We start from the raw sequence: 13617 nt of genomic DNA on the forward strand, positions 1-13617 counted from the left end.
TGCCTGCTAATTCAGGGGACACGGGTTCGAGCCCTGGTCTGGGAAGATCCCACATGCTGCAGAGCAACTAGGCCCATGAGCCACAACTACTGAGCCTGCGCGTCTGGAGCCTGTGCTCTGCAACAAGAGAGGCCACGATAGTGAGAGGCTCGTGCACCACGATGAAGAGTGGCCCCTGCTTGCCACAACTAGAGAAAGCCCTAGCACAGAAACGGAGACCCAACATAGCAATTAATCAATCAATAAAAAATAAATCTTTAAAAAAAAATTAGTTATATACTAATTAGTGCTTGTTAATACCTGGAAGAAATAGCAAATCCTCGTGCAGGAAGACATCTTTATGTTAGAATTCATGGAGATAAGTTTTCAAGGACATCAAGCAGAAATCAGTCAAAAGTGACCAAGCACACAAGGGAACAGGGCACTATGAGCATGAACCAACAAAAACAGACTTGCAGAGACTTCAGTTATCTGAATGATCAGAAACAGGTATAAAATAACTATGCTTATTATGTTTAAAAAAACAAAAGACCAAATTGAAATTATCTTCAAAGAGTAGGAGACTATAAAAAGTGACCATAAAATTTGATGAAGACATTTCTATACACTACAATGAATAATAAGAAAGGAAATTAAGAAAACAATTCCATGTATAATTGCATCAAAAAGAATAAAATACTCAGGAATAAACATAAACAAGGAGGCAAAAGACTTGTACACTGAAAACTACAAAACATTGCTGATAGGATCAGTGTCCTTATAAGAAGAGGAAGAGACACTAGAGCATGCTCTCTCTCTTTGCACACACACAGAGGAAAGGCTATGTGAGCACACAACAAGAAGGTGGCCTCCTGCAAGCTAGGAGAAGAGTTCTCACCAGTAGTAGCCCTGCTGGCACCTTGATTTTAGACTTCCAGCCTCCAGAATTGTGAGAAAATAAATTTCTATTTAAGTCACCTGGTCTGTGATATTCTGTTATGGAATCCCAAGCAGACTAACACAGGCTCTTCTGCCATCTGCAATCTGCTGTAAAGCCCATTCAGTGAATTTTTTATTTCAGTTGTTGATCTTTTCAGTTCAAGAATTTCCATTTGCTTGAGTGTCCTCAAAACATGGCAACTGGTTTCCCCCCAGAGCAAGTGATGAGAGAGACTGAGAGGAAAAAGCAGCAGCAGTGCCTTTTGTGACTTAGTCTTAGAAATCACGTAGTGTCACTTCTATCATATTTTCAGTTTATTAGAAATGAGACAGCAGGTTCAGCGTATACTCAATGGAAGTGGGTTAAGCTTCAACTCTCAAAAAAGGTGCATGAAAGAATTTGTGAACATATTTTAAAATTAACACAATAGTTTAAAAAGAAGATTAGATGTAGTTGAGGGCGTTTTACAATCATATGGCATGGGGTGGCAGAAAACTACCATTTTAATACAGATGTTGGAGGGCAAAGTCCTGGGCTGGTAGAGTGGTGGGAGAATCATGAGGAAGTCTCAGAAAGGAAAATAACACAGAAGGGATGATCCTTAAATTCTGCGTATAAAATCCACACAAATTCTTATTTGTCAGCCAAACTCCATATGTATATAGGAGACCCCAAGGTGCCTGGCAAAAAGCAGCCACTAGAAGGTCAAAGAACTGAAGTGATCTGAGGTTTTGGCTGCTGCCCATTTCAATTGAAGTAGTTTGGTGTTTGAGTCCAACCAAGTTAACTGCCTTCAAGTATGAAAATCAACATACTTTAGAGGAACATAAAAAATCATAAATTTCTATGATGTATCTTCCTGAATGTCTAGTATGCAATAAAAATTATATAAGCAAAAAGAAAAAAATGAAAAGCCATATTCAAAATGTGACTCATATTCAAAAGCAAAGCAACCAATGGAAACAAATCCTGAGACTATCCAGATGTTGATATTAGCAAAAGAAGACTTTAAAGCAGCTATTATAAATATATTCAAGGACTTAAAGGAAAATGAATTAACAGTTGGAGAATCATAACAGAGAAATAGAAACAGTAATAAAGCAAATGGAAATTCTTGAACTGAAAAGATCAACAACTGAAATAAAAAATTCACTGAATGGGCTTTACAGCAGATTGCAGATGGCAGAAGGGTCAGGGAACTTGGATTCATCAATAGAAAGTGTCCAACTTTAAGAACAGAGAGAAAAATATTAAAAGTGAATAGAGATTCAGTGAACTGAAGGGACATTGTTAAATTGGTTAACATACATCTAACTGTAATACATGGTTAACATACATGTAACATCCTGTCAAAAATCCTAGAAGGAGAGGAAAGACGGGGTGGGGGGGGCAGGAAAAAATTAAAAGGATGATGGATAAAATTGTCCAGAGTTTGAGGGAAGACATAAACCTAACAATCTAAGAAGTTCAGGGAACTCCAAACAGGGTAAATACAAATAAAACCACACCAAGCACATAGACACACTTCTGAAATCAAAAGATAAAATCTTGAAAACATCCAGAGAAAAGACATAATGTAAAGATGTGTATGTTACGTATATACAGGAGAACAGCAATATGATTGACAGCTGACTTCTCATCAGAAAAATTGGAGGCCAGAAGGCTTTTAAAATGCTTTAAATGCTGGAGGGAAAACTTTCAAAACAAAATTCTATATCCAGCTAAACTATCCATCAAAAAAACTGGGAAAAAATAGACATTTTCAGAAATATGAAAACTGAGAGAATTAGGTTCCAACAGACCTGAAGGGTAAGAAATGCAAGGAAGTTTCTTCAGACGGAAAGGAAATTACATCAGGTGGAAAACTGGATCTAAAAGTAAGTGTGAAGAGCACCTTAAATGGTAAATATGTGGGTAAATTCTAAAAACTAAATATATTTATTCTCTTAATTTTCTTAAAAGACATAATTGTTTATGGTAGAAATCATAACATTGTATTATAGGGGTTCAAATATATTGTAAATGTTAATATATATAACAGCAGTAAGACAAAGGATGGGATAGTGGTAAATGGAACTATACTAAGTGAGGTTCCCATATTTTATGTAAAATACTACAATATTAACTGTAATATGTTAAAGATACCATTATAATTTCTAGAACAATTATTAAGGCAATAATGCAAAGATGTATACCTAAAAGGCCAGTTGCAAAGAACATAATTCTAGAAAATATTTAATCGAAAGAAGGCAAAAAAGGAACAGAGGAACAAAAAAGCAAACAATACTAATTAAAAACAGGAAAATAGTAGCTCTACATCTAATATTAACAATTATATTAATTTGCTGTACAGCAGAAACTAACACAACACTGTAAAGCAACTATACTCCAATAAAAATTAAAAAGACAATTATAGTAAGTGTAAATGGAATAAACACTTAAATTAAAAAGTAGAGCTTATCAGAATAGTTTAAAAAGCAATACATAGCTACATATTGCTAAAAGAGACACACTTTAAATACAAAGAAACAGATGGGTTAAAGTAAAAGGATTGAAAAAGACATGTTATTTAAACAGTACTTAGGAATAAGGGGTAAAAACTATATTAATAACAAACAAAATAGACATCAGGATGAGGATTACTGCTAGAAATTAAAAGGAACATTTTATAATGATAGGAGAAATTCATCAGGAAAATATCATAAATATAGCTGTGGATTTGCATAATCAAGCCTCAAACACATAAAGCAAAAACTGATGGAGAAATAGACAAATCCACAGTCATAACTAGAGATTTTAACACCCCTCCTCCTAGTAATTTATAGAACAAGTAGATATAGAAATCACAGAATAGAAGATCTGAACAAATCTGTCAACAGTCTATTGATTTGTGGAGAAAAAAGCCCATCAGTGGCAAAATACACATTCTTTTCACACTATGTAGAACATTCACTAAGATATGCCATATGCTGGGTCATAAAACAAGTAAATGCATTTCAAAAAATCAAAATCTTAACAAAGTATGTTTTCCGACCATGCAGAAGTAACTTAGAAATTATTAATAAGATACCTAGGAAAGTCCAAAATATTTGAAAATTAAGCAGTATCCTTCCAAGTAAAAATGTCAGCAAAAAATCATAAGATTAGAAATATTTTTAACTGAATAATAATAAAAATACAGCATACCAAAACTTGTAGGATGCAGCTAAAGAATTTGTTAAAGGAAAATTTGTAGCTTTAAGTGGTTATAATTAGAAAAGAACTCCAATAAAGATGTTAAAAAAATTTTTTTTAATTAAAAAAAAAAAGACTCTAAAAAAAAAGTTCTATGTGTGCTTGAAAAGAAAAAAAAAAAAAAAAGAAAGGTTTATAGTTTGATCTAAGCTTCCACCCTAAAGTAGAAAAAAATATGAGCAAAACACAATAGAGAGGCTTCTCTTTTTAAATATTTGTATTATCTGTCAGGAGTTCTCCTTTTTCATTTTTAATACTGGTGATGTCTTCTCACTTTTTTTCTTTATCAGTTTTGGCAAGTGTTTATTTTATTAGTCTTCTCTAAGACCCAATTTTTGTCCTTGTTAACCCACTCTATTATATATTTGATTCTTATTTCATTAATTTCTATTTTCATCTTTATTATTTCCTTCCTTCTACCTTTGGTTTATTTTGATGTTCTTTTCCCAGCTTTTTAGGTTGCATGCTTGTATATTAATTTGTAAGCCTTTTCCATTTTCTAATATGTTACATTCAGGGTGTAAAATTCCTTTCATGAACTGCTCTCGTTGCAGCCCACATATTTTTGATACGTGGCTTTATTATCATTCAATTCCTAATGCTTTTAAATTTCCATTGTGATTTCTTCTTTGACCCTTTGGTCATTTAGCATTTTTTTTTTAATTCCAAATATATGATGATCTCCTAGTTATCATTTTCTTATTGATTTCTGTCTTTGGTCACTGTGCTCGAATCTGTGCACCTTTATTCAATTTCTCAGCCTCTTGGCCTCTTTCAGAATTGGTAGTTGATTGAAGGGGAGTGGACCCAAACATAGAGCTTCTTTCTCTGGGTCTCCTTCTCATCCAGGATTTTCTTACCGTAATTCTCTTCACTGCTTTGTTGATTCTCCAGTGCCTTCAAATTAATTTTCATCTATTTTGTCCAGTTTTACTAGCTGTTCTCAGTAAGAGGCTTGATCAAATTATCTAGTCTGCCATTATCAAGTGCAGAACTCCTGCTGATGGTGACTTAATTGTTTTAAGACATATAGAATGAATGGAGATCAGAAGATTTTGTGGATAGAGAGACCAGTAAAAGACCAGTGTGAATAAAAAACCGAAACTTTGCCCAAAGAATAGGATGAAGAGGAGAAATAAGATGATACTTGTATTAGTTATCCATTGTTGCATAACAAATCACCACAAACTTGGTGACTTAAAATAACACATTTATTATCTCAGAGTTTTTATGGGTCAAGGATCCAGGCATTGCTTAGCTGGGCCATCTGCTTCAGAGTCTCCAACAAGGTTGCAATTAAAGTGTCAGCTAGAGCTGGGGTTGAATCTGAAGGTACAACAGAGTACATCTGAAGGATCCCCTTCTAAGTTTATTTGCATGGTAGTTGGCAGAATTCAGTTCTTTTGGAGCTATTTGACAGAGGATCTCAGTGTCTAGCTGATTGCTGAATACATTTTCCTTGTCACAGAGTTCTCTCCATGGGGGACCTCACAGTATGACAGCTTGCTTTATCAAAGCCAGCAAGTGTGAGAGAATGTTGGCAAGATGGAAGTTACGATCTTATGGAATGAAATCAAAGAAATTATATTCCTTTACCTTTGCCATATTCTATTGATTAGAAGCATGCCATGGTTCCCACCCATAATCAAGGAGAGGGGATCATGCAGGATGTGAATACCCGGAGGTGGAGCTCATTCAAGGCTATCTTTTACTTTGTTTGCAGCAGTATTTACTCATGTATATAATTAAGTTCTCCTTTTTTCTGAAAACCTCAGAGAAAAGGTACAGCAGACTAGAAAGACAATATAGTTGATATGTGACAGACAATTACAGGAAGAGCAGCAAATAAAACATCAAAGCCTAAGTAACATGGAAAACAAGGTTACATTTCAAAGACAGAAATTATGGTTAGACAAAAATTGAACTATGAAAAGATTCCTAACCTCTTCTAAGATTTAACTTGGGAGTAAGAATTCCATGAAGCTATATAGCTGAAAAGAAGCAAGTCCACCTTGAGGTCTTCAATGCTTATGTAGAAAAAGAAAACAGTATTTTGCATGATGTGAATTGGTTTTGCCTATTATAGTCTTCAGAGAATTTTCCATGACTTACAAGTTTCTTCATTAACATTTGGTATATGTTTTTTAGATTTATTTTTTATTAAACATCTCAGTGTAACTTTGAGGGTGGAGGATGTATTCTTTTTATCAAAGTATGTAGTTGCATTACGGAACTGGGATATGGGAAAAAAGTAGGCCATTTTGTTGTATTCTTTGAAACTAATTTTCTAGTTTACCTGTAGAGTTCATGAACAATTACATGGTTGGAAATCGATTTTACATATATTAAAATGCACAACTGTGCTAATAGATTTTTTATTTTTTTTATATAGGATCCAAATGAAGATACAGAATGGAATGAAATTTTAAGAGATTTTGGCATTCTTCCTCCAAAAGAAGAGCCAAAAGATGAAATTGAAGAAATGGTTTTACGTTTACAGAAAGAAGCAATGGGTATAGTTGTGCATTTGGTGGGCTGGGTGAAGGGAATAATACGGTTATGACAGTGATCATGTATTTCATGAATTTAGAGGGAGAGAGGACATTAGAAATAATTTAATATAAATCCCACTCATACTTTTGAAATTAGGATGCTGACACCTAAAATTTCTAATTCATGTGTTGAAAGTTACATGCTAGTTAATATCAGAGCTGAAATGCCCTGGTATCTAAGCTAGTGAGCTTTTTTTTCTCTATCATATTTCTCTACCTTGTGATTACTTTCTATTTTGATCATTCTATATAAAATGTATTATTTGTCAAAATTTCCAGGTACTTGAGGAAATCTAAATTTATGAGGTCTAATTGATTTTCACATCTGCTTTTAAATGCAGCCTGGTAGTTCTGTGAACTCTGAGGGAGTAACAGCACTTTAAACAAACCTGAAGCAGTCAGCCACAATATAGCTTATATGCTGGAGAAACTGCAACATTAAAGATATTCTTGATCTCCATTTATCTAATATATTGTTTTTTCTAGACATGTGACTCTAAAGTAAAATTGGCTTTTAAATAACTCAGTTATCTACAACTTATTTTGTTTTAGTTAAACCATATGAAAAGATGACTCTTGCACACTTGAAGGAAGCTGAAGATGAATTTGATGATGAAGATATGAGAGCTATTGAAATATATAGGTACAGTGATTCATTTGGATAATTTATGAGTTTATGAATGAAGTCTTGTAAGAATGAAACTAAGAAAAAGTCCTTTTTTGTCTACAGACTATATTTTAAAAAGAACAAAACTAATTTTTAATTAACATTTTAAAACTCACCTTATATAAGATGGTTTTTTTTCTTGACCTTTTTTGCCTTTGCTTAAATAAAAAGCTATTCAATAATATACAGTAGAACTTCATCAAGCTACATGTGAATAAATGGAAAATGTCAATAGAAGGCCAATAAAAAGAGGGCCATGGTTTTCCTTCTAGCCTGATGTTTGTCAAGGGTTTCTGTCATTTAATGAATAATTAATTACCAGTCATAAACAAATTCTTTCAGAAATTAGAACAGGTGCATAGGTTTCCCAACTTATCCTGATACAAAAACTTGACAAAGAAATTGCAAAAACAGAATGCTACAGAAAAATATCTCCTATAAATGTAGGTATGAAAAATTTTGACAAAATATTAGCAAATTAAGTCCAGCAATTTAAAAGAAGAAGAATACATTCTGATCAAGTGGGATTGGTCCCAGGAATACAAGGTTGTTTTCACACGAAACAAATCAGTGAACTGTGTTAGAAGCAGCAATACTCTGGTAGCAATGAACACACCTAGAATTCAGCTCTTGATTCACAATACTATTCTCCAATAAAAGGAACCAGTGATTCTTTTTTTTTTTTTTTTAAGATATTTATTGCAGTATAATTGCTTCACAATGGTGTGTTACTTTCTGCTTTATAACAAAGTGAATCAGCTATACATAAACATATATCCCCATATCTCCTCCCTCTCGCGTCTCCCTCCCACCCTCCCTATCCCACCCCTCTAGGTGGTCACAAAGCACCGAGCTGATCTCCCTGTGCTATGCGGCTGCTTCCCACTAGCTATCTATTTTACATTTAGCAGTATATATAAGTCCATGCCACTCTCTCACTTCATCCCAGCTTACCTTTCCCCCTCCCTGTGTCCTCAAGTTCATTCTCTACGTCTGCATCTTTATTCCTGTCCTGCCACTGGGTTCTTCAGAACCTTTTTTTTTTTTTAGATTTCATATATATGTGTTAGCATACGATATTTGTTTTTCTCTTTCTGACTTACTTCACTCTGTATGACAGACTCTAGGTCCATCCACCTCACTACATATAACTCAATTTCGTTTCTTTGTATGGCTGAATAATACTCCATTGTATATATGTGCCACATCTTCTTTATCCACTCATCTGTTGATGGACACTTAGGTTGCTTCCATGTCCTGGCTATTGTAAATGGTGCTGCAGTGAACATTTTTGTACATGACTCTTTTTGAATTACGGTTTTCTCAGGGTGTATGCCCAGTAGTGGGATTGCTGGGTCGTATGGTACTTCTATTTTTAATTTTCTAAGGAACCTCAATACTGTTCTCCATAGTGGCTGTATCAATTTACATTCCCACCAGCAGTGCAAGAGTGTTCCCTTTTCTCCACACCCTCTCCAGCATTTATTGTTTGTAGATTTTTTGATGATGGCCATTCTGACTGGTGTGAGGTGATACCTCATTGTAGTTTTTATTCGCATTTCTCTAATGATTAGTGATGTTGAGCATCCTTTCATGTGTTTGTTGGCAATCTGTATATCTGCTTTGGAGAAATGTCTGTTTTGGTCTTCTGCCCATTTTTGGATTGGGTTGTTTGTTTTTTTGATATTGAGCTGCATGAGCTGCTTGTAAACTTTGGAGATTAATCCTTTGTCAGTTGCTTCATTTGCAAATGTTTTCTCCCATTCTGAGGGTTGCCTTTTTGTCTTGTTTATGGTTTCCTTTGCTGTGCAAAAGCTTTTAAGTTTCCTTAGGTCCCATTTGTTTATTTTTGTTTTTATTTCCATTTCTCTAGGAGGTGGGTCGAAAAGGATCTTGCTCTGATTTATGTCATAGAGTGTTCTGCCTATGTTTTCCTCTAAGAGTTTGGTAGTGTCTGGCCTTACATTTAGGTCTTTAATCCATTTTGAGTTTATTTTTGTATACGGTGTTAGGGAATGTTCTAATTTCATTCTTTTACATGTAGCTGTCCAGTTTTCCCAGCACCACTTATTGAAGGGACTGTCTTTTCTCCATTGTATATTCATGCCTCCTTTATCAAAGATAAGGTGACCATATGTGCATGGGTTTATCTCTGGGCTTTCTATCCTGTTCCATTGATTTATATTTGTTTTTGTGCCAGTACCATACTGTCTTGATTACTGTAGCTTTGTAATCTGAAGTCAGGGAGCCTGATTCCTCCAGCTCCGTTTTTCTTTCTCAATATTGCTTTAGCTATTCGGAGTCTTTTGTGTTTCCATACAAACTGTAAAATTTTTTGTTCTAGTTCTGTGAAAAATGCCATTGGTAGTTTGATAGGGATTGCACTGAATCTGCAGATTGCTTTGGGTAGTATAGTCATTTTCACAATGTTGATTCTTCCAATCCAAGAACATGGTATATCTCTCCATCTGTTGGTATCATCTTTAATTTCTTTCATCAGTGTGTTATAGTTTTATGCATAGAGGTCTTTTGTCTCCTTAGCCTAGGTATTTTATTCTTTTTGTTGTAATGGTAAATGGGAGTGTTTCCTTAATTTCTCTTTCAGATTTTTCATCATTAGTGTATAGGAATACAAGAGATTTCTGTGCAATAGTTTGTATGCTACTATTTTACCAAATTCATTGATTAGCTGTAGTAGTTTTCTGGTAGCATCTTTAGGATCCTCTATGTATAGTATCATGTCATCTGCAAACAGTGACAGCTTTACTTCTTCTTTTCTGATTTGGATTCCTTTTATTTCTTTTTCTTCTCTGATTGCTGTGGCTAAACCTTCCAAAACTATGTTGAATAATAGTGGTGAGAGTGGACAACCGTATCCTGTTCCTGATCTTAGTGGAAAAGGTTTCAGTTTTCACCATTGAGAATGATGTTGGCTGTGGGTTTGTCATATATGGCCTTTATTATGTTGAGGTAAATTTTTCCTCTATGCCTACTTTCTGGAGGGTTTTTATCATAAATGGGTATTGAATTTTGTCAAAAGCTTTCTCTGCATCTCTTGAGATGATCATATGGTTTTTCTCCTTCAGTTTGTTAATATGGTTTGTCACATTGATTGATTTGCCTATATTGAAGAATCCTTGCGTTCCTGGGTAAACCCCGCTTGATCATGGTGTATGATCCTTTTAATGTGCTGTTGGATTCTGTTTGCTAGTATGTTGTTGAGGATTTTTGCATCTATGTTCATCAGTGATATTGGCCTGTAGTTTTCTTTCTTTGTGACATCTTTGTCTGGTTTTGGTATCAGGGTGATGGTGGCCTCATAGAATGAGTTTGGGAGTGTTCCTCCCTCTGCTATATTTTGGAAGAGTTTGAGAAGGTTAGGTGTTAGCTCTTCTCTAAATGTTTGATAGAATTCACCTGTGAAGCCATCTGGTCCTGGGCTTTTTTTTGTTGGAAGATTTTTAATCACAGTCTCAATTTCAGTTGTTGTGATTGGTCTGTTTATATTTTCTATTTCTTCCTGGTTCAGTCTTGGAAGGTTGTGCTTTTCTAAGAATTTGTGCATTTCTTCCAGGTTGTCCATTTTATTGGCATATTGTTGCTTGTAGTAATCTCTCATGCTCCTTTGTATTTCTGCAGTGTCAGTTGTTACTTCTCCTTTTTCATTTCTAATTCTATTGATTTGAGTCTTCTCCCTTTTTTTCTTGATGAGTCTTGCTAATGGTTTATCAATTTTGTTTATCTTCTCAAAGAACCAGCTTTTAGTTTTATTGATCTTTGCTGTCGTTTCCTTCATTTCTTTTTCATTTATTACTGCTCTGATCTTTATGATTTCTTTCCTTCTGCTAACTTTGGGGTTTTTTTGTTCTTCTTTCTCTAATTGCTCTAGGTATAACGTTAGGTTGTTTATTTGAGGTGATTCTTGTTTCCTGAGGTAGGATTGTATTGCTATAAACTTCCCTCTTAGAACTGCTTTTGTTGCATCCCATAGGTTTTGGGTCGTCGTGTTTTCATTGTCATTTGTTTCTAGGTATTTTTTGATTTCCTCTTTGATTTCTTCAGTGATCTCTTGGTTATTAAGTAGTGTATTGTTTAGCTTCCATGGGTTTGTATTTTTTACAGATTTTTTCCTGTAATTGATATCTAGTCTCATAGAGTTGTGGTTGGAAAAGATACTTGATATGATTTCAATTTTCTTAAATTTACCAAGGCTTGATTTTTGACCCAAGATATGATCTGTCCTGGAGAGTGTTCCATGAGCACTTGAGAAGGAAGTGTATTCTGTTGTTTTTGGATGGAATGTCCTATAAATATCAATTAAGTCCATCTTGTTTAATGTATCATTTAAAGCTTGTGTTTCCTTATTTATTTTCATTTTGGATGATCTGTCCATTGGTGAAAATGGGGTGTTAAAGTCCCCTACTATGATTGTGTTACTGTCGATTTCCCCTTTTTATGGCTGTTAGCGTTTGCCTTATGTGTTGAGGTGCTCCTATGTTGGGTGCATAAATATTTACAATTGTTATATCTTCTTGGATTGATCCCTTGATCATTATGTAGTGTCCTTCTTTGTCTCTTGTAATAGTCTTTATTTTAAAGTCTATTTTGTCTGATGTGAGAATTGCTACTTCAGCTTTCTTTTGATTTCCATTTGCATGGAATATCTTTTTCCATCCCCTCACTTTCAGTCTGTATGTGTCCCTAGGCCTGAAGTGGGTCTCTTGTAGACAGCATATATACAGGTCTTGTTTTTGTTTCCATTCAGTGAGCCTGTGTCTTTTGGTTGGAGCATTTAATCCATTCACGTTTAAGGTAATTATCGATATGTATGTTCCTATTACCATTTTCTTAATTGTTTTGGGTTTGTTATTGTAGGTCTTTTCCTTCTCTTGTGTTTCCTACCTATAGAAGTTCCTTTAGCATTTGTTGTAAAGCTGGTTTGGTGATGCTGAATTCTCTTAGCTTTTGATTGTCTGTAAGATTTTAATTTCTCCATCGAATCTTTCTGAGAACCTTTCTGGGTAGAGTAATCTTGGTTTTAGGTCTTTCCCTTTCATCACTTTAAATATGCCCTGACACCCCCTTCTGGCTTACAGAGTTTCTGCTAAAAGATCATCTGTTAACCTTATGGGGATTCCCTTGTATGTTATTTGTTGTTTTTCCCTTGCTGCTTTTAATATTTTTTCTTTGTATTTAATTTTTGATAGTTTGATTAATATGTGTCTTGGCATGTTTCTCCTTGAATTTATCCTGTATGGGACTCTCTGCGCGTCCTGGACTTGATTATTTCCTTTCCCATATTAGGGAAGTTTTCAACTCTAATCTCTTCAAATACTTTCTCAGTCCCTTTCTTTTTCTCTTCTTCTTCTGGGACCCTATAATTTGAATGTTGGTGCATTTAATGTTGTCCCAGAGGTCTCTGAGACTGTCCTCAATTCTTTTCATTCTTTTTTCTTTATTCTGCTCTGTGGTAATTATTTCCACTATTTTATCTTCCAGGTCAATTATCCGTTCTTCTGCCTCAGTTATTCTGCTATTGATTCCTTCTAGAGAATTTTCAATTTCATTTATTGTGTTATTCATCATTGTTTGTTTGCTCTTTAGTTCTTCTAGGTCCTTTTTAAACATTTCATGTAATTTCTCCATTCTGTTTCCAAGATTTTGGATCATCTTTACCATCACTACTCTGAATTCTTTTTCAGGTAGACTCCCTATTTCCTCTTCATTTGTTAGGTCTGGTGGGTTTTTAACCTTGCTCCTTCATCTGCTGTGTGTTTCTCTGTCTTTTCATTTTGCTTAACTTACTGTGTTTGGGGTCTCCTTTTCGCAGGCTGCAGGTTCATAGTTCCCATTGTTTTTGGTGTCTGCCCCCAGTGGCTAAGGTTGGTTCAGTGGGTTGTAGGCTTCCTAGTGGAGGGGACTGGTGCCTGTGTTCTGGTGGATGAGGCTGGATCTTGTCTTTCTGGTGGGCAGGGCCGTGTCTGGTGGTGTGTTTTGGGGTGTCTGTGACCTTATTATGATTTTAAGCAGCCTCTCTGCTAATGGATGGGGTTGTGTTCCTGTCTTGCTAGTTGTTTGGCATAGGGTGTCCAGCACTGTAGCTTGATGGTCGTTGAGTGGAGCTGGGTCTTAGCGTTGAGACAGAGATCTCTGGGAGAGCTTTTGCCCTTTGATATTACGTGGAGCCCGGAGGTGTGTGGTGGACCAATGTCCTGAACTCGGCTGTCCCACCTCAGAGGCACAGG

General features: G+C 35.2%; 1 protein-coding gene across 1 annotated transcript in view; it reads left to right on the top strand.

The window, feature by feature from the left end:
• Positions 1–13617, top strand: part of PDCL2 (phosducin like 2) — a 47653-nt gene that overhangs the window by 2176 nt on the left and 31860 nt on the right. Inside the window, exons 2-3 of the mRNA XM_082390291.1 lie at positions 6546–6666; positions 7258–7348. Coding sequence (XP_082246417.1) covers positions 6546–6666; positions 7258–7348 — 212 coding nt within the window. The remainder of the gene's footprint in view (positions 1–6545; positions 6667–7257; positions 7349–13617) is intronic.

This window comes from Balaenoptera borealis, assembly GCF_965194805.1.
Source record: "Balaenoptera borealis genome assembly, chromosome: 4".
In the NCBI taxonomy this organism is placed as follows: domain Eukaryota; kingdom Metazoa; phylum Chordata; class Mammalia; order Artiodactyla; family Balaenopteridae; genus Balaenoptera; species Balaenoptera borealis.